Source organism: Hipposideros armiger, unplaced genomic scaffold (assembly GCF_001890085.2).
Source record: "Hipposideros armiger isolate ML-2016 unplaced genomic scaffold, ASM189008v1 scaffold_958, whole genome shotgun sequence".
NCBI classification, from domain to species: Eukaryota; Metazoa; Chordata; class Mammalia; order Chiroptera; family Hipposideridae; genus Hipposideros; species Hipposideros armiger.
In genome coordinates this window covers 210,659-230,607 of record NW_017732308.1, presented here as the reverse complement: position 1 = coordinate 230,607, position 19,949 = coordinate 210,659, and the positions used below count along the sequence as shown (strand labels likewise).

The 19,949-nt window shown below is 41.4% G+C and overlaps 1 protein-coding gene across 1 annotated transcript in view; it reads left to right on the top strand.

The window, feature by feature from the left end:
- The window catches only part of NEK10 (NIMA related kinase 10), a 192,847-nt gene that overhangs the window by 31,981 nt on the left and 140,917 nt on the right, over positions 1 to 19,949 (top strand). Inside the window, exons 6-11 of the mRNA XM_019630865.1 lie at positions 3,104 to 3,188; positions 11,345 to 11,386; positions 12,785 to 12,863; positions 13,991 to 14,058; positions 15,998 to 16,077; positions 17,526 to 17,612. Of these exons, the coding sequence (XP_019486410.1) occupies positions 3,104 to 3,188; positions 11,345 to 11,386; positions 12,785 to 12,863; positions 13,991 to 14,058; positions 15,998 to 16,077; positions 17,526 to 17,612 (441 nt within the window). The remainder of the gene's footprint in view (positions 1 to 3,103; positions 3,189 to 11,344; positions 11,387 to 12,784; positions 12,864 to 13,990; positions 14,059 to 15,997; positions 16,078 to 17,525; positions 17,613 to 19,949) is intronic.

Below are 19,949 nucleotides of genomic sequence, written 5' to 3'. Positions count from 1 at the left end.
CGGGGGTCAGGGGCTGAGAGCCAAGGAAGGAACAACTGCTCCTTCAGAGGGCGATGCTCAGAGAGGAGAAGCCAGAGGACTCAGACACCAGGAATTCTATTTACATTTACAACAGCAGAGGCCAGAATCATGCAGAAATATTAATAGCTTTGGGCTTCTGTCCCAAAACTGAAAAAAAAAAAAGCCATTTGCTTGGAATAGACTTTTCTGGAACTCTTCATTTATTTACACTTCTTTAATAATTAAACATGAAACCTATTCTGGAATTTTCTTTTCTTTTTTTTAGAGGGGGGAGGAAACAAAACACTTTTCATGTTTATTTTAATATGAAAACATTGGAAAGGCCATGAACTTTTTTCATGAAGATTGTATATAGTTAGGAAAAAATACCAAGTGTGCACATATTTGACCCGCGAATCATTTCTTAGTGTGTCCCATGGCTTTTCCTCTTAAATAATGAAAAGCCATCAGCATTAAACCTCAGTAGGTGGTCAGTAGCTGTTGCAACCTGATCATTATTTCTGTTAGGTCTTGGGGGTGCAGTATCTTTGCAATACAGTTTAGGCGACATGCTATCTTTAACTGTCCCCAACACCTGAAAGCGAAATTAGTCATGTGCCATCTCCCTATTTATAAAGATTAAAGGTGTCTCTCTGTTAATAGGATCCTCAGAAGAACCACATTCTTATGAGTGTACCTATAGGTGATTGTTTTAAATTCAAAGTATATTTCAAATTTGCCTTATTTTTCCCAATGCGGGGAATTCAGGATAAACTATAGTGAGTGCATCCTTACCTGGCAGGATGGTTCTGCCTGTCTGGTAGCCCTGGAGTGGGTTGAGTCCTTCCCTTCTTTTCAGAAGAAGCTGAGTTTTGCCTCCAAAGCTAAGGTGTCACTGCCATGTGCCTGGGCGGCAGAAAGGGCCATGGTGTTGCCCGCAGCTGTGGTGGGCAGCTCCTGCCAGAAGCCTTGGTGATGGCAGGAAGAATAATCCTCAGCCAGCAAGGCTCTGTCACGTCTTACTCTACTTCTCCCCGCCAAAGCAGGCCTCTGCTGGGGGCTCTAATCTATAAGGAGCACTCAGACATCCCTGGGAACATAAGGCCATGGGAAAAGCCTATTTACCAACCTCCTTCCCACGGGCTACGTCTCAGTGGATGGAAGGAATGGTGAGTGGCTTGAGGTGGAATAGAAATGGAAGAGGGTGTGGAGGGCGTGACAACCCCAGTGTCCGTAACCACAGATGTTCGTTCTGCCTTCAAGGAGGGTGGGACTTGTGCACTCGGGTTTGAGACGTGCAGGTTTGGGGGAGGAGTTGAGCTTCTCAGGGCTGTAGAGGAGACAAAGCTGAATTCTACCACTGAGGATTAATATGGGGCAAGCCAGATGAGGGTTGGCTTAGCATCGTAGCTCGAGTAAATGCTCCACTTGATGGAGAGGCAGGTCTTTAAAGGACCCTAACCTTGCTGGGTGCACAAGCAGCTCAGCTGTGGAGATGAGAGAGGGTGGAAGAAATGACGTGGATTCTAATCTGGAATAGCTTCCATTATCTTCCTCAGAGTATCTTGGCTAAGTATGGAATAGCAGGCACTTTATTTTAGGTTTTTGTGTCACTGTTGAACTAGCTTGGAGGGCAGTGTGAGACAAGTGTCAACGGGCAGGGACCACCTTCCGTGGATGATTTAGGGAGCACACACAGCAGCAAGTCCTACCGCTCAGCCTTCCTCCCTTCTACCCTCAGGAGTCCAGACAGGTGCTGTGTTGGTGGCTTCTGAACCACAACTTACACTTTGGTTAGAACAATTGCATGTGACTGGCCTCATGTCACATCAGAGAGCATCTTCCTAATTCTTGGGGAGGATCCAGTGTAAATATGTCACAAAAGGCTGTCCTTGGAAGCACCAAAGGCACGGGCACCCAAACTGCCCCCTGAAGTGCCCTGGGGGCTTCCGAGAACCCCCAGGGGTGTCACAGCCTCTTACATTTTCAAGGACAACAGCAGTACATGACACCCATCAGACACAGTGCAAACTACGCAAGGTGGTTTATGATTTCCACATTAAGCTTTTGCTCCCTTGCTTTAGACGATGGCATATCTTCCTGAAGCTGGGTTTTTGGTGGCTGCTACGATACAAAGCAGGTGGAAAAGGACACAAAGATGGTGATGCCCAATCTGATTACAAGGCTTGAGAAGTTGTTTAGTGTCCACAGGTGCACACACCCCATTAATAAGTAAATGTGGTTATTGAAGAATAAAGTTCAAAAGTGTTTCTTTTGGGCCGGCCGAGTGGCGCGATGGTTAAGAACTGGCTTGGGATGCCAGAAGGCCCCGGATCGGATCCCACATATGAGGGCCAGTAACACTGCCCTCCACAGCTAAGATGCTGAACAACAGCTCAACCTGGAGCTGGGCTGCCGTGAGTCGCCGGCGACGGTGTGGGCTGCAGTCCCTGTGGCAGTGGATTGCCATGGGCTACCGTGTGTAGCCAGCAGCCGCAGTGAGTGGCCATCCAGAAGCCGGCAACTGATCTGCCTCACCCGGGAAGAGCGCAATGATGGTGACAACTTGGGTTAGTGAAGCAACGTCCTCCACAACTAGACTGAAGAACAAAACAACAGCAACTTGTCTGTTCCCCTTCCCCCAATTCCCCAGCACTGTTCCCATACCCCCAATTTCCCAATAAAAATCTTTTAAAAAAAAAAGTGTTTCTTTTAATGGATGTGTATTCTTTTTTTCAAATAGATACTAAGTGATTAGGGCTTGCATTCTGATTAAGTTGAACCTAATTATTGGAATTTCTAGCTAGTTCTTTTGGTCAGGGGCTGCCTGGTGTCAGTAAGGGAACTGTGAACGACATAATTTGGGGGGCCTCTATTTCATAGTGACAATGATGGTGTGTATGATTTATATGTGTTTTGCAAAAAATGGGTCAAGTGTTCGAGTCCCAAATAACAGTCCTCATTGCAGATTAAGTTTGAAATAAACTAGTGCTATTCCTTTATGTGTTCCTTATTCTCCTTCATTGTCTTGTATTGTTCATGAATGGTTACATTGGTCTTTTAAACAGGAACAAACACGTTCTCTCTTGTTTTTTTCTTTCAGAGCGTGGGTACACCGAGCCCCATCTATTCATTTTCTGAGAGTATTAATTTGTCTGCGACTACTAATGAGGGATCCATGTTATCAGGTTAGTTGGAAAAAAGAAAACATATATTTTACTTGTGATGAAGATAAAATGAAATTTAAAAAAAAACACACACACAAAGAAGTGGGCCAGCCAAGTGGCTCAGTTGGTTAAGAGCTTGCTCAAGCGTGCGAGCTCTGAGCAACTAGTGGTTCGATTCCCGGCCTGAGCAGCTGCCAATAGGTGGCAGGATGGCTCAGCTAAAAAAAGAAAATACAAAACAAAACTGGTGGGCTTTTCTTTGAAGTAGAGCATGCTAATTTTCTTTTCTCTCACAACTCAATAGCTTCCGAATTTGGGGAATATCTTATTTGCTATTTAAAAAGACAGAAGTGATTTAATGGGCACACACAAAACAATCTGTACATTTCTACTCTATTACCTGTGGGATTAAGTAGATGACATGTTGGTCTGTTTTCATTCTTACGGAGCATTTTCAACCATAGGCCGTTCAGAGAGGTGTATACTTGGCCACGCCTTCAGGTATGTTCAAGGTTAAGCAGCTCACTAGGTCCAGGTCAGCAGTGGCAAGTGGGGGCCCCCTCGGGGGCTTCAGAGGCAGCCGGTGGGAAAGGCAGGGCCTGCGGCTTCAGCAGCGCCTCCAGAGTCACATGTCTCCCAGGGTTCAGCCCGAGCCCCTGAGTCGGAGTTGAGGAAGGGCCTCCTGCTTGTCTCAGAGGAGACTGCTGAGGTCTAGAATGTTCCCTCCTCGCACTACTGAGTTGAATGTGCTGCCTGTGCTTTACTGCCTTCCAAACGTCAATGTGCAGATGAATCACCTGGGGACCTTGGAAATGCGGGCTCTGATTCAGTCGGGTTACACTGAGGCCCGAGATTCTGCATTTCTAACAAGCTTCCAAGGACGGTCGATGCCACTGGTCCACAGCCCACACACACTCGGAGTAGCAAGAACTTAGTATTTTGGCGGCGAGGCCCTAAAGAAAAGCTTACCTAACACTTCTGCTGGACCTCAAAAGGTATCCTTCCCAGTCCCAGCTGCTTCCGTAAAGCAGCAGCTCTTAAACGCTTTCTGTATCAGGAACACCTGGAGGACTTAAAGGTCGCTGAGGCGCACCCCCACGATGTCTGATTCAGTAGGTTTGGGGAGGGCCTGAGAATCTGCATGTCTAACAAGTTTCCAGGTGATGCTGGTGCAGCTACTTGGGGGGAACTACAGTTGGAGAACCACGGCCCCAAAGCCTCAGCGTTGCTTATCGATCATGATTATCGCTGCTTGCCAGTGTGAAATAGCCAAAGAGCACTCTTATTGCTCATACATGCTTCAGTAATTTCTACAGTTTATTTTTTCCTTAAGAAGTATTTTCCTTTTGTGCCCTGTCCTGATAAGCTCAGGAAGCTCAGCCCACTCTGAAGATCTTTTATTTTGGATCTGATTCTATTGATGAACTGTTATTTGAGTCAAAGGTGTTATTTTTCATTATCCCAGTAACCATCTTTCCAAACTTGGTACTTAAACATGTTTGGTACTAGCCAGCTATAGAACCTGCTCTGGGTTGAGTCTTCTGAGAGTCATGGTGGCTTTACACCTTTCCCTTAGAAGAATCACCCACTTCCTTCTTCTGTATTCTAAGCGATTATAGTTTAACCAACCGCAATCATTTGAACATGTGGACTCAGGGCAAACCCTTATGGCCCTCTGTCCTGGTCACTCACAGTTGTCTGTTTCCCTCATGACCAACCATACAAAATGGTGTGTTCTGTGCATTTCTGAGCTGCCATTTGCAATTCTGTGTGGTCGTATATAGTAAGGATGGACCATAGGTTCCACTTTGCCTGCATCAGTCCCACTATGTGCTCACTGTTCCCACTTTACTATTTATAGCACCCTCTTTTACTCTCCAGCATGTGTCAGTTTGGGTGAGAACATATATCTCACCCAAATATCATATTAATGAAAGTGCTCATGGAGGAAGTTGGATTGTTTTAGCAGGAGATCTAGTTTTTTGACTTAAAGAAAGAAGTTAGCAAAAAACTTGCCTTAGAGATATCCTGTGTGTTCAGAAAATCGATGACAATTGTGTCATGCTCTGCTGATCTCCATCTAAAGTATTGCCTTTCTTAATCTAGTTCTTGACTGATGGGAACAGGATTGATGGTACTGCTCTCTGAAGGAAAGAATTCAATGACCTCTTTGTTTATGGGATTTTCTGACCCAAACACACATTCCATTGTATCTCCAACTGATTGCCGGTCTTTCCATAGAAGGGATACTCTCTGAATCTCTCCTCCTGGACCTCTTTCCACAAAGAAGAGCATGTGCTCAGGCAGTTGTTTAACATCTTAAGTTGCCAAGAATCGTTGGCCGAAGTCACAAAGCTATGCAGGGGCTTACGACAATTTATGACGATGAATCTCAGCAAGCCTGTGCCATGGCTAGGCATTCCTTTCCTCGCTTGTTGAAATAGCATTCATTGCAGGAGCTACAGCTGCTGTTTCAAACCATCTCCACGTCTCACACCCAACCCCCTCCCCCGCCCCCCAGTCATTCTCAACAAATTACATCATCTGTTTTACAGGGAAAACTGAAGCCATCCCAGCCAGGGCGCTCTTATTTTCTTTGTTGCTTGAAATATTTGAATCATCATGCAACTTTACTTCTTGTTTCCAAAGCCTCTCCTCCTTGCCAAGGCTTACTCTTCCATCTGTTCTCTTTCTTATGGTGTCAGTGGCTCCCTTTCTATTTTCTGTTATCATAAAAATGCCCTTTCCTTGAGCCAGATATCCCCGCAAATCTTCCATCTTACCTTCATTACTACATTTTTTGAAATGTCAGGATGTAGTTTTAAAATCCAGTTCCTTCCTATCTGGAACTGATGTATTACATAACTTGCACATTGAATTCTGTGTACAAGGTTCTCCCTGGAAGTCATTTAAATAGACCATCGTGTGCCATGGCTCTGTCATCATTCCTTGACCCAGAGGCTGCAAACTGGTGGCTTGTAGATTGGATCTTTCCTGCCAGCATACAGAGGCATCAATATATGCTTAATGGAGATTCCAGCCAGAAAAGACTGCATGGAATGAAAGAGAAGCACTTTTGAAGATATCATTGCTTAGACTTTTGCATAATTAAAGGACGACTTGGGCTCTGAGATTTCAGGTAAAGTTAGAGTCCCAAGCAGGATAAAGATAAATGCCCACCTGAACTCATTCTAGGGAACCCACAATACATTACTTATCAAAGATAAGGAAACAATCTTAAAAGATCCTAAACTACAATTACATTAGAAACAACAATAAAAAAGATTATCTAGCTGAGCAGCCTTTTCTCAGGGTTTGCATCCTCCAATTTCTCTAGCAACACACACCTTTACCACATTTTCCGTTTGCGTTCACCAACTCTGAGAACCCCGAGCTCTTCCTCAGAATTTTTTTGTTTTTCTATATTATTTACTTGCTCCTTTTTTTCCCTAAAAAAACATCATGCTTTCCTAAATGTTAACCTTCCCAAGGTTATTTTCTTTATCATTGTCTTTCCTACCTTCCAAGCTCTTGGCTTCAACTATCATTTTTTGTTGTTGTTGTTGCTGCTGCTGTTATTCTTTGCTCCCAAATCCACATCTCCATTCTCAAACTTTTTATTTAATCTAAGGCCCTGATTTCCAGGGGTATGTTGGACAGCCATCTCGATGACACAATAGCATAATGATTCTCAAAGTGCAGTCTGGGGGCTGCTTACAAGTCTCTGAAACCCTTTTAGGGGTTCCACAGAGTCAAAACTGTCTTCAAAATAATGCTAATATGTCATTTGCCTTTTTGCTCTCACTCTCTTACAAGCACACAGTGGAGTTTTCCAGAGGCTACAGGATATGTGATGATGTCATGACTCTGATGGCTGATGGGACATGTGCTTGTGTACTCTTGTGTCTTAAAAATTCCTCATTTTTAATTTCTAATATGGTAAATATAAACAGATATAACTCATATAAACAAAAGCTGTTTGGGGTTCTGAGTAATGTTTAAGAGTATAAAGGGGTACGGAGACCAAAGAGTTTGAGACCTGCTGTTGTAGTCCATCACACTCAATAACTTGAAAGTGGACGTCTTCCATTGTTCCTCTCACCTTGAACCTTCAGAACCAATTCCTAATGATCTTATTGGCATCACCTTTCCTCCAGACTCCAGGGTAAAAAACTTTTACTCACCCCTACGAATACCAGGATGCCAAAAAAATGTACACAAGTGGACACTTCGATTAACGTTGCTCAAGTAGTAGTTCGCCGTAATCAGCAGTGTCTGGACTCTGATGGTAACCACTTTGAGCACCTCTTGTAATTGCAGAAGTCAAACGTGACTTGTATTCATCTTTTATAAGTGGTATATGTTGAGTATTACAATTTTAATACAGCTTTCCTTTTTTAAAATGTCTATACATTTTTTGGGCACCCTCTGTATAATATGCCCAGCCTCTTGGAAGAGTAGTTGTTATTACACCTGGAAAGATAAGTCTTCACTTATCTCAGCAGTGCTGAGAAGGGCCTTAAAATCATGATGGAGGAATAAACAGTGTGGAGCTACTGGTAAGTTTTGAACAGAGGAGTAAAATGATCATGGTAGTGATTCAGTATCAAAGGCTGCAGTGTGTTCAGCAATGATTTAGTTGCTGAGTAGGTTTAGGATGAGAGTGTTTAATGGCACTGACAGTTTCAGCTGTGGTAAGAATAATGGTATCCTGATAACACCCATGTTGGCGTTGCAGTGTGCTCTATTTTTTCAGACATAATTTTTATCTGTATTATATTATTGTATCAGTTTTTTTAAAAGGAAAATCTCAGGGAATAGACAGAACAAGGACATTTGTTCACATTTTGCACATTGAATGGTAGGTCAGCTTGATGAGGCTTTTTCCAGGTCATCAGGCGGCAAAGTACTGAACTCAGTCTCGGACCTTCCGGCCTGGGACCAGGGAGAAAACGTTGAGGTCTGAAAGGGCCCACGGGAGGCACTGCTGTAATCTAAGCATGCAGTCATATTTGCTTTTCAGATCAGTAACCAGAACTGTTAAACCCAGGTATGTGCATACCTGTGGACTTGCTTTTCTCCAGTGATGCTCTCAGGTTAGAGCAATCCCATTGGTACAACCAAAGGAAATACAAAAGAGACCATGGGTCTGCGAGCAACCTCCTGGCCTTGCTCCAGTCTCCACAGGAGCATGGGGGAAAATGTTTATTTCATTAATGAAGGGTAAATTCTAAAGAGTACCTAGCAACAACATTCTCTGAGAGTGACAAAGCCTCGTTGTCCTTTTTATACTTTATAACAGCGCTTCTCAAACTGTGTTCCACAGGAGTTAATGAGTATTCTGTGAAAAGAAGTGTGCTTCGATTACGGATGTTTAGAAAAAGCTCCAAGCTAGTTCTCCCGTTGGAGACTTACAGTGTATGCAGCGGATTAAAAGCTCTGAGGAGTCTTTTGAGAACTTGTTAAATTCTGTTTAATCTAGCATTTCCCAAGGTACTTTGAATTTGATTGTGGAACTTCTTCTTTTTCTTTTCTTTCTGTTTTTTCTTTTTTCTTTTCTTTTCTTTCTTCTTCTTTTTTTTTTTTTTGTAGACTGTCTAATACCACCCATTGCACAGAATAGAATGATTATTCCCACAACATAGTTTGGGAAACACTGACTTAGTCCCATATTGTTAATATTGATTATTGGATAGATACACTTCCTGTCAAGGTGAACATTTAAGAATGGACATGACCATGAACAACCATTTAAACGTTATCCCCCCCCCCCTTGGTGTCCTCTCACTCTGAAGCTTCAAATTTAAATCTCTTTCATGTTGGCAACTCCCAGATTTTAATCTTTTGCCCTCATCTCATTTTTCATGGCCTCTTGTACTTTTTGTTTTTTAACCTGCACATCCCATCAGCAACTCAACATGTCCAAACTGAGTCTTCGCCTCTAACCTAGTCTATTCTCTCCTTCCTTGTGTTTGTTAATCACTTCACTGTCCCCCAGTCACCCAGCCTCAAATATGGTGATGTCTGCAACTTTGTTCCCTTTCTTACCACGTGTCTTCCTGTTCAGTTGATTTTATCACTCCAAAGACCCGTCCCGCCTCCCATCTGCCTTCCGGATGCCATGGCCACTCAGCTGGGCTTCCAATGGGCACCTTTCCTCTCCAGTTCCTTCTAAGACTGGAGGGCACTCCTTCCAGCTGTTTCTGATCAGTCCCTTGTTCACACATTTTCATTGGGTTTTATGGTCTGCGTGATAAAGTTCAAAACCAGGATCAAAACTCGCAAGTCCTCCCACAGACTCACCCCACCCTACTTTTCGACCACTATTCCCAACAGTGCCCTCCCTGGAGTTATGGAAGTGGCTCGCAGTTATGGAACCTCTTGGTGTTCTTTCTACACAACGTCTGGGGACCTTTGAGCCTACTGTTGTCTGTGCTTGAAACCTCCTTTATCTCCCGCTTTTCCCCACATTTCTTCTCAGCAAATCTATCCATCTTTCTAAGCCCAGTCGCAGGCCACCACCCTCACTGACGTTTTCCTTAGTCCTGTCAACAGGAAATGATGCGTCCCTCCTCTGGGGTATCGTAGCACTTCATGTATAACTTTCTTATAACACTGACCAAATTCTATCTTAAATTCCATTTATTTGTATATCTACCTTAAGCTTGCCTGAAGCTCAGTGAAGTAGGCCTCTGTCATCTGACATGTTTGTGTCCTCTTCAGAGTCTATCCCAGGGTTTTTACATAACAGCAATGGAAAAAAAAAAGTTGAATAAATACTTGTCTTAAAAGGTTATTTTTATTTTGATATGTATAAAATATCCTGCCGTAACTAGGGTTAATGTATACAATACTCTTATGTTCTTTAATTATAGCTTTTCTAGACTGAACAGCAATGATGAGAATTCAAATTAGTAGGTAGTCACAGAATTATTTTTAACCGAGGTATAAATGTCCCTTCCTTCTTAATTTAAACATGGATGTGTTTAGTGTTTCCAAATTCACGTCACACCGACTAAGGAGACCTTGACCCAGGAGGCCCTGAGAACCTGAGCCTTTTTCCTGGCCTGCCCGCTCAGGCGGCTTCCTGGTGGAGCTAGATTGTTGCCTCTCAAACTCATGTGCTCATCCCCATGCATTTCCCAGAACTGGAATGATGGCTCATGTTTATATTTCAGAAAACTTGCTTGTGTGCATGTTAAATAAGAAGAGAGACGTCAATACAGCTTTAATTAAACAGGTTAGGGCCACCTGAAATACGTCAGTTTGGATAACCTGAGAACGTTTGCTTTTATTCAGAATTCCAAACCAGTCCCTTGCACGAATCCAGCCTCTCACCCCTTCTCGTCCCCGTTTAGCACTTTTCAGTCAGCTTCAGAGAGTAATGAAATGCCTTCTTGTTGGGGATTGGATTTAAAGACCTGTATCAGGAGGCTTGTTGCAATGATTATCCTTAACATTGGTGTAGAGTTTGATTTTAATAAGACCGTTAGCCTAATCATTTTAAGGAGAAGCCCTGCAGTCGTCTACCGCAGCCATGCTTCTCAAATTTGACTGTGCATGTGAATTATTAGCTGGGGATCTTGTTGAAATTCAGAGTGATTCGGCAGGTCTGGGGTGAGTAAAGAGATTCCGCCTGTCCAGTCAGCTCCCAGGCGAGGCTGCGGCTGCGGGTCCACACTGGGCAGAGGCCTAGAGGAAGAAGGTTCTCAGGGCCTCCTGGGTCCAGGTTTCTGCATTCTGTATGAAGTCAATTTGAAAATTGGTAGCAGTGGGTTCTTATCCCTGGATTGTCACTTAGGCAAAATGGTTTACCTTTTCGGGTCTTAGTTTTCCTAACGTGGCAACATGAGGGGGTTGAAGGGAACGATATCTAACGGTACTTTTCAGCTCTAACATTCTGTGATGACGTGGGAGGAAGTAAAACAAATGAGGAGCCAGGCTGCAGTTCTGAGTGTATTTACATTCTCTGAATCTCCACCCAACTTTCCTTGTTATTAACAGTTTATCTTAAATGTGGTATGAATGGCAAGCATTCAAGTTTTCCATATTTATGTTAGAATGTGGACCTTCAAGAAATCATTCTACATCTCATGATTTAATAAAGAAATTGCATGCAAAGTACCGTTTTCCCTCCACTCTCATCTTTTATGTATGTTCTCTTTTTGTTTTATTAGGAAATACTCCATAGCTTGGGTGGGATTGAAAACCTGGCTCAGGTAAGATTCCTTCTGCAGTGGCTGGTCTTGCCTTTCTGTTTTGTGCAGTGGCTTTGGGCAAGGATTACATATGTGTGTGACAGAAGATGGCTGTTTTGCCTTAGGCTGCCTGCTAATGGAGGGACAGGCAGGGTTAATACCTGTGAGCGTGGGCAGGATCCTCCTAGAGCAGGGCAGGACCCATGACATTTTGTTCTGATTAATTGAGCTCACTTTACCCAGCCTGCTGAAACGAGAAAGTGCTATAAAAAGTCACATGTCTTTACTTAGTAATGAAAAGAGATAGGCCTTGGCTGGCAGGCCCAGGTCCTCAGCACTGCACATACCAAATGATTCGAGAAAATACTGGTTATGAAGATGTTCAGGACTTTCTCACAAAAAGAAAAAGAATTACTGTGCTCACTAAAATAGTAACAACTAAATGAAAATGTGAGGAATGGTCTTGATTGGCTTCATTTATTTTTCTGCTTTGGTAACTATAGAGGAAAGGTAAGCAGGTGATTGTATATGCTGAGCCAATCAAACGTTTGGGTTTACTAGTATAATGAAACATGGCCTGGCCTTGATATGGAATAGTCCATTCTCCTAAAACCTATAGCGTGTACGGAAAGAATGGTTTTCATAGTAAGCCTGTGGCCCTACAAACTCATTCTGAGTTATTCAAGGAAGATTAAGTTTAATGGCAATTTAATGCTATATCTATTTTACTTTAATTCTTGGGAAATTGATACAACATATCTGGCTTTTATTTGTAAGAATTTTTAAAAATTGGCTGGACATTTATCTCATTTAATGAAATAGACTTTCAAAAAATTATAAAGGATCTTCTTCATCTCCTTATAATATCAGAAATTTATGTTTCTCTGAACCTATTTCTTATTATAATCAGTTATCCACAGTTAGAGATTATTAGAATAACTCATACACATTTCATTCTGATTTTTGCTATCTGCTTGTACGCTGGTTAGCTATAACTTAGGATATTATAAAACATAAGATCAACAAAAGATATCAGTGTGTTATAAAAATTCTGCTAAAAAGGTATGTTGAATAACTAAAATTCTATGTTCTATGTATTATGCCTCTTATTTGTATCATATTTGGAGACTAAATTACACCACCAACTCATTCATTTACAAGTCATTTTGGGACTTTATACAGTCATTACACGGTCCCTTCTCAACGTCAGGGCATGCAAGAGAGGACAAAGAATCCACAAGCCCAGCAGCCTTTTTGCCCTTGATTAAAACGGGCCCGGAAGCCCTGAGGAAGTATTATTTGGTGAATCTGTTGCGCCACCTACAGCACATTTTCAGAAGTGCACAATCTTGTCTCACCTCCTGGGTGCTTTTGCTGCCTTCTCTCCTGACTTGCCTGTTGGTTTGGTCCCTCCCGCAGTACATGGAGATTGTGGCTAATGAGTACCTGGGCTATGGTGAAGAGCAGCACAGCGTGGACAAGCTGGTCAACATGACATGTAAGCGTTGTTGTGGCGACACAGCCAACTCTCTGGACTTGCTAGAATATGCAGCATGGTGTTTGCAGCAGGAGAAGGGATACTTTAAATGTTTATGAGCGTGTCCATACAGTCATGGTATTGAGGGTCCATGCCAATTGTTATATTCAGTGCCAAAATATACCCAGAAGGAAGACTCTTAGATCATAGCTGTTACCTCGAAAAGCCCAATTTCATGTTTAAGACGATTTTCATTGAGCACAAGCTATCTTTATTTAATGCAAGAGAGACTACCATAATAGTAGATTTTACTAAAGATATTTTTTGCCTTCTTTAATTTCTATTAAAATGCCACAGGCTGTTCAGTTTTCATCTATAAAGTTGGGTTAATAATAATATCTACGTCATAAAATTTGGAACATGACAAACATAAAAATGAAGAAAAAGAACCCCCTAATGTGATGACTATAATGAAAAATATTGGTTTGTGTGGGCGAGCTATTCTCTCCATCACTCAATCTTCTCTCTTTGGAGACTCTTCCCATCCCTACCTTTCATCCTTTTCAGGTTTGATGAGCCAGCGACTTCCTGCTGTGGTGGGATGCTAGCTCATTTTCTTTGTGAGTAGGCTGGTTTCCTGTATTTGTTTACAGGAGAGGCACACAGACCCTCAGTTACAGGGAGAGAAGGGTATGTGTCCTAAGCGCCCAGAAGGTTCTTTGAGAACAACCGTGTCCCTCAGCTGAGGAACCTCTAGTTCCATCACGTTCTCTGGCCGTCCCTCTTCTCTTTCTAAAGTTGAAATCTTTACAGGGAGGATTTTTGAAGAATGGGTTTTGCTTTGAACTTGTAATGTTAAAGAATCATTTAACTTGACGTAAAAGGAGAGTTTTTTGTGCCTTTTTTGCAGTCTCCATACTTCACTATTATAACGGTAATGCACAATAAATACTAGTTGAGCTCAAGAGGTAATTCTTGGAGTGAGAAACATGACCCTGTCCCTTGTCCTCCGTTGTTCCTCCTGTGTTATCTTTCCCATTTGCGCTTTCTCTGCTTGCCCATCTGTCCGTGCTTCACACCTGAGGTTCTGTGAGTACCGCCCCCTTTAAGCTCCCAATCCCTCTTTGTGTTATTTCCTTCCTTTATAGATATTTTTCAGAAACTTGCTGCTGTCAAAGACCAAAGAGAATGGGTCACCACAAGCGGAGCCCACAAGGTGAGTGGTCCTGGAAAGAGTTACTGCTTCAGCCCCGTGTCATTATAATTCACCAATCTGCTATCCTCGCCTTGAACTGCAAATCTCTGTCAACCCTTTTATATTCATTATCAGCCCAAGGAGTAAATATAGAAGCATCAAATACGGGTTTTCTGAAACTTTTTTTATTTTTTATTATGCCACTTAATACCAACTAAATGTATTGCTTCGTTTCAATGTTGTTTGAAAAACCCTGACTATACACATAGACTGACCCTCGGTGTGTGTTTATAGATACAATGTATGTATACATATAAATATATTCCATATGGCACCAGAAGGAAGACTTACATTACAACTCTTATCTTGAAAAGCCCAATTTCATGTTTCAGAGTGTCACTGAGCGCAAGCTTACTGTATTTAATGCAAGAGAGACTCCCACAACAGATTTTAGTAAAAAGTATTTTTTGGGCTCATTTAATTTCTATTAAAATGCCAGTGGCTATTCAGTTTTCACCTATAAAGTTGGATTAATAACAATACTTACTTCATAAAATTTGGAACATGCCAATTTCAAAAAAGGTTTATTTTCCATTACCCAAAAAAGAGTTTCAGGCTTATATTGGTTTGTACCACATGAAATTGCCATGGTCTGGAAGCCAATTTCACGTGGTTCAACCTTATAATCAGATGGTATAGGATTATAAGCATATGGGTCAAATGTACATTTCAAAATGGTTGAATGCAGATTTAACCAAAACAAACTAAATATATATTTATAGCAAAATTATTCAGATAGTAGCTGCGTAGAGCCAAGTTTTAATAATCTGTTGCGTTCTCATACCCCAAGGGGCCACTTTCCAGCAAGGTGGCCCAAGGTGCTTCTCACTGTACAGGGGATGATTATAGGTGACATACAGGTCAACATTTTTCATTTAAATAGCTATGTTTCACTGATACTATTTCTTAGAAACTGAAGAACATTTTTGAACAACCTTGAGGTGTTAGGTAGACCTGGTTAAAATTGTGAAAATGGTATGTCAGTGACTGAAGTTTGGGAAACATGATGTGAGAAGGCAGAGAGAAAAAGGAAGTGAGAGATGAAAACAGAGAAAAGGATCAGAGAAATACACATAATGATAGCTTCATAAAAAATGCATGAAACCATCCAGAGGGAAAAAAATCTACAGGATGGAAACCAAAAAATCATCCTGGCAGCTGCTGCAGCTATGGCTTGGAATGTGTTTGGGTGTGTACTTCTGGGGGAACTCCGAGTTCTGGAAATGAGGAGAGACGAGAAATGCGTTTGCATTAATAATATTTCAGAGAAGGCAACCGGTAAGACACAGAAGACTTCCAGCTAAGTCATGCAAATTACGATGCTTCCTGGGAGCATCAATTCATGTTCTTTCAACAGCATTAGAAATCTGAGAGGCAAATGGAGTGCTTGGTGGTACTGACATAGCTTGCTTAGTTTAGGGGGAAAATGACCGTTTTCAACATTTTGGTGAAAAATACTTTCATATATTGGAAAGTACCGAGCACAGTGCCTGACTCAGAATGCGTTCTCAGTGACTGGTCGCTTGCCAGCATTATATGTTTGCACTTAGTTATTATGCCAGTGTTTCTGTCACTTCTCCTTGGGGGGAGGGGCCAGAAGAGGCAGCGCATACCTCTTGGGCACGTGGACATAGCAGAAGTGTGAGAACCAGGTTGGCCATGTAGCTTTGTCCATTTCCCTTTCTGTCCTGGGCCAGGAATGGACAGGGTGCTGGTGTCAAGAGTTCCAAAGTGAGGAGGGGGCTGACACCTGCTCCCTGTAAAGAACTGGATGTTGTGAATGAGGAACAGACCTCCTTTTGAGGTTAAGCCTCTATGATCTTTAGAAGGAAACATTGCACTGTTCAAGAAGCTTGTAGTGCTTACTTGATTAAACTTTCTTTTACTTTATTTTTTTCAGACGTTAGTGAATTTACTTGGTGCCCGAGATACGAATGTTCTTTTGGGCACCCTTCTCGCCCTGGCTAGTTTAGCTGAAAGGTAAGTGCGTACTTTCCAGTTGCATTGCTGTAGCAGTTTAGGTGAGAGCGATACAAAATAGATTAGCTTCTCTAGTTACTTTGTTACCTACTTAGAAAAATAAGCGTGGCGTGCCATTAATATGTTGAAGAGGATCCAGGATGCAAAAGCATCATGTTAAAATTTAAGTTGGAAAGGCAAATCACAGTTTAAATTTTTCTTTTTTTTTTCCTGAACATAAATATTTACCTAGCCTTTCACCCTCAGTTACTTCTACTTTCAAAATTACCACAGTATTTCTTTGACAATTGAATCTCCCTGACCTTCTTTCACCGTTCTCTCCTGTGTATTTATTTTAACATATAAAACATTTTCAAACCTTTTTACCCTTAAAAAATTTAGATAACCTGTATAGCTTATCTAAATTTAGATAACCTGTAGATAACATCTAAAACCCCTTATAGATGTTATAAATATTTTAAATAAAATTAGCTTTAAATATGTTTTTGTGCTAATAAGTAGATCATTGCTTTTTTGTGTTTTTCCCCAACTTTAATGAAAATAATTGACAAATATAATTGTATGTATGTTTAAAGTGTACAACATGATGATTTGTTATACATTGTAGAATGATTACCAAGACCATGGTATGAATGCATCAATTACCTCACATAGTTAGCTCTTCCATGTCTGTATATTATAGGAACATTTAAGATCCAATTTCAGCAACTTTCAAGTATACAGTACTGTATTATTAACTGTAGTCACCATGCTATATATGCGTTAGATCCTCAATATTCATTCTTCTTATAGCTAACTGCAAGTTTATGTCCTTTAACCTATAACTTCCTGTTTCCCCTTCTTCCCAGCCTCTGGCAAACACCCACCATTCTGTTCTCTGTTTCTGTGTAATCAGTTTTTGCTTTTTTGTTTGTTTGTTTGTTTGTTTGTAGATTCCACATATAAATGACACTATACAGTATTTGCCTTTCTTGCTGTGGCTTGTTTCACTTGGCATAACGCCCTCCAGGTTCATCCATGTTGTCACAAATGACAAGATTTCCTTCCTTTTTATGGCTGAATAATATTCAAGTGTGTGTGTGTGTGTGTGTGTGTGTGTGTGTGTGTGTGTGTGTGTATAATGTTTTTTTCCTTTATCCATCTGTCAAGGGACATATAGCTCATTTCCATATGTTGGCTGTTAGGAATAATACTGATCATTAGTTTTTTTGTGACCAGCATATAATTCTTTCTGTATAAAGGGAAATATGTTATCATACTGTTATTAAACACATTTAAATTTATATCACATAATATATATTGAATGTTGGAATTTGATGTAGCCTTACCCCATAGAGCTATGTTGCATTTTGATTCTTATCTTGAGATAATATGAGAGCTAGGATATTAAATAAATGGATATGGTAAACTGTGTTTTTAATAGTTATCTAATAGTTTTCAATTTGTAGTCCAGAATGTAGGGAGAAGATAAGTGAACTCAATGTTGTAGAAAATCTGCTGATGATTTTACATGAATATGATTTGCTCTCCAAAAGGTAGGATTGCTAAAAGGGAGAAAGACAATGTCTTATATTTGATGAAAATGATTTTTATTATTATTATTTTTTATTATGCCATGTTACATTGTTGACGTATCGTGAGTCAGTTTGGCATTTATTTCGTTTTAAGTTTATATAATGAAAGTAGAGCAAAGTGGTATATCAGTTTACTTTTGGCCTTGAATTACTTCTAGATCTGGGCATAGGATCAAATTACATAAATCATAGGATCACATTTTTAATATTTTTGTTTATTGCATTCATTTACATCCTGTGTCTTTAAGGAAAGAAACTCTAAGATGGTTCTATTTTTAGTAATTTCAGATTGTGTGTTGAATACATGATTAGATTGCCAAAATCTAGGTATTTTGCTGAAGGCCAGTAAAATAAATTAAAATAGGTACTGACTTGTTTCATGACCACCTGTTATTATAACTCAAAACAGAATCTAGAGTAAAATGAAATCATTTGCAATTGGACTACATATTGCTCTAAAGAGTTGCTATATCCAGATAGTTATTACGTTGTTTTTAAATGGTGTTGCAACCAACATCATTTGATATTTAGTTGACTAACTTTCTAAAGAAGCAAAATAAATAACAGAAAGTCAAGTAATGAAACCCTGACACTTAACTCATAATAAGTCCACCTGGACTTAAAAGCCAATTTAATTTAACATTCTACAATTTTACATACTACACTCATAGACTTGGCTACATGAACCCATTTGCCCAACAAACAGCTTCTGCACAAGTGTTGACAAACCGAAGATGAATAAGATAACAAGTGTATAGTGCAGGAGAGGGGACAGGCTCGCAAAGCAGCGGTTTCATCATAGCACTGTAAGCAGTGTGGTTGATGGAAACTCAGAAACTCCCAACCAGAGGGAGGGGTCGTGCCAAGCTTCCGGAAGGGAGGAGGAGTTATCTAGACAGAGGGAGAGAGCAAGTGAAAACAGACTATGCTCCCACATGGGGGCATGAAATGGTACGTGTTAGAGGGTCTTGCGTGGTTGGGCACAGCTGCAGCAAAGAGGACAGGAAGTACCAGAAAACTAGACTAGTCAGTTAATGATAGGTTAAAAATAGAGCTAATTTTGTCAGGCTTTCTATATGTTGGGCCCTGCTCTAAGCACTTCTGTGTGTTTGCTCATCTGGTCGTCACAATAACCCTGTTCACTTCCATGTATTATAGCTGAGACCACAAGACACCGCTAGTCAGGTCATGATGGGCACACTGTGCTTAACTAAGAGTGTAGTTTTTGTCATGAACTTTACGGGGACTCACAGAAAGATTTTAGGCAAGATCAGATTTATTTGCGGGGAGCATTACTCTGACAGCAGTGTGTGGGGGCTGGGGTGTGGGAAACATAGCCACACAACGGGATCCACGTAGAACAAGCAGGGTCTGTTTTGTGTAGGAAGTTTGAGAAGGCGAAGAATACTGTTGACCGAAGAATTTGTATTCTGAATGTCAGAGCATAAAAGTTTGGGAGGGAGAGGCGCCACTGAAAGTTGGCTGTGGGGAAAGGAATTGTGAAGCACTATGGGAATGAAAATATTGGAGAGGTAGATGACAGAGGGGCTTATATCTTGTGCATAATCAAATATCACAGGAATGAAAGGAGCTGGGGTGGTGGTGGGGAGGGGGTTAGCTGGGTACAGGACTTTCAAGAGAATAAATCCCAGCAGTTGCCCAGGAAACCCGGGGGTCCGATGGCTCTTGATTGGCACTGTCAGGTTGGGAAAGGAGAAGGAAGGGGGTTGAATGATTCCCAGTCCCCTGGCTTGGAAAATTGAAAAGACTGTGGTGTTGTGAGTCAAGAGCAGGGTTACGAGAGGAAGGGCTGTTTGGGGGGAGGAGAATAAAGACTTTGAGTTTAGACACAGTGGGGTGAGTACCCGTGGAACAGCCATGTGGCTAGAACTTCTGGAGGCTGGAGGGATGCCGGGGCCGAGCTCACGGTGCCAGGTTACAGGGAGGGTCTGAAGCCACGGGAATGGGTGATGCTGTCCAGGGGAAGTGTTCAGAGTGTGCGACTAGAAGATTAAGGGTGGTTCTATGAAATGTTCATCATCATAATGTTTTGCAGCTCAGCTGAACCCTGTGTCTTATGCCATCATGATTTATGTTACTCTCCAGATAGTCACTGAAGACTTTAATTCCCCAGCCCTGTAGTGTTTTTGCCATTTTGTATTAATGTCTTGTTTTTGCAACCACAATCGTAAGTTTCTAAAAACTAGGATAAAGCTTTTATAATTCTTTTTGTCTCGAGCCCACTGTAGGTCTCATTGTAGTTACTTGACACCTATTTGCTGGTTAGTAGGTTTTTAG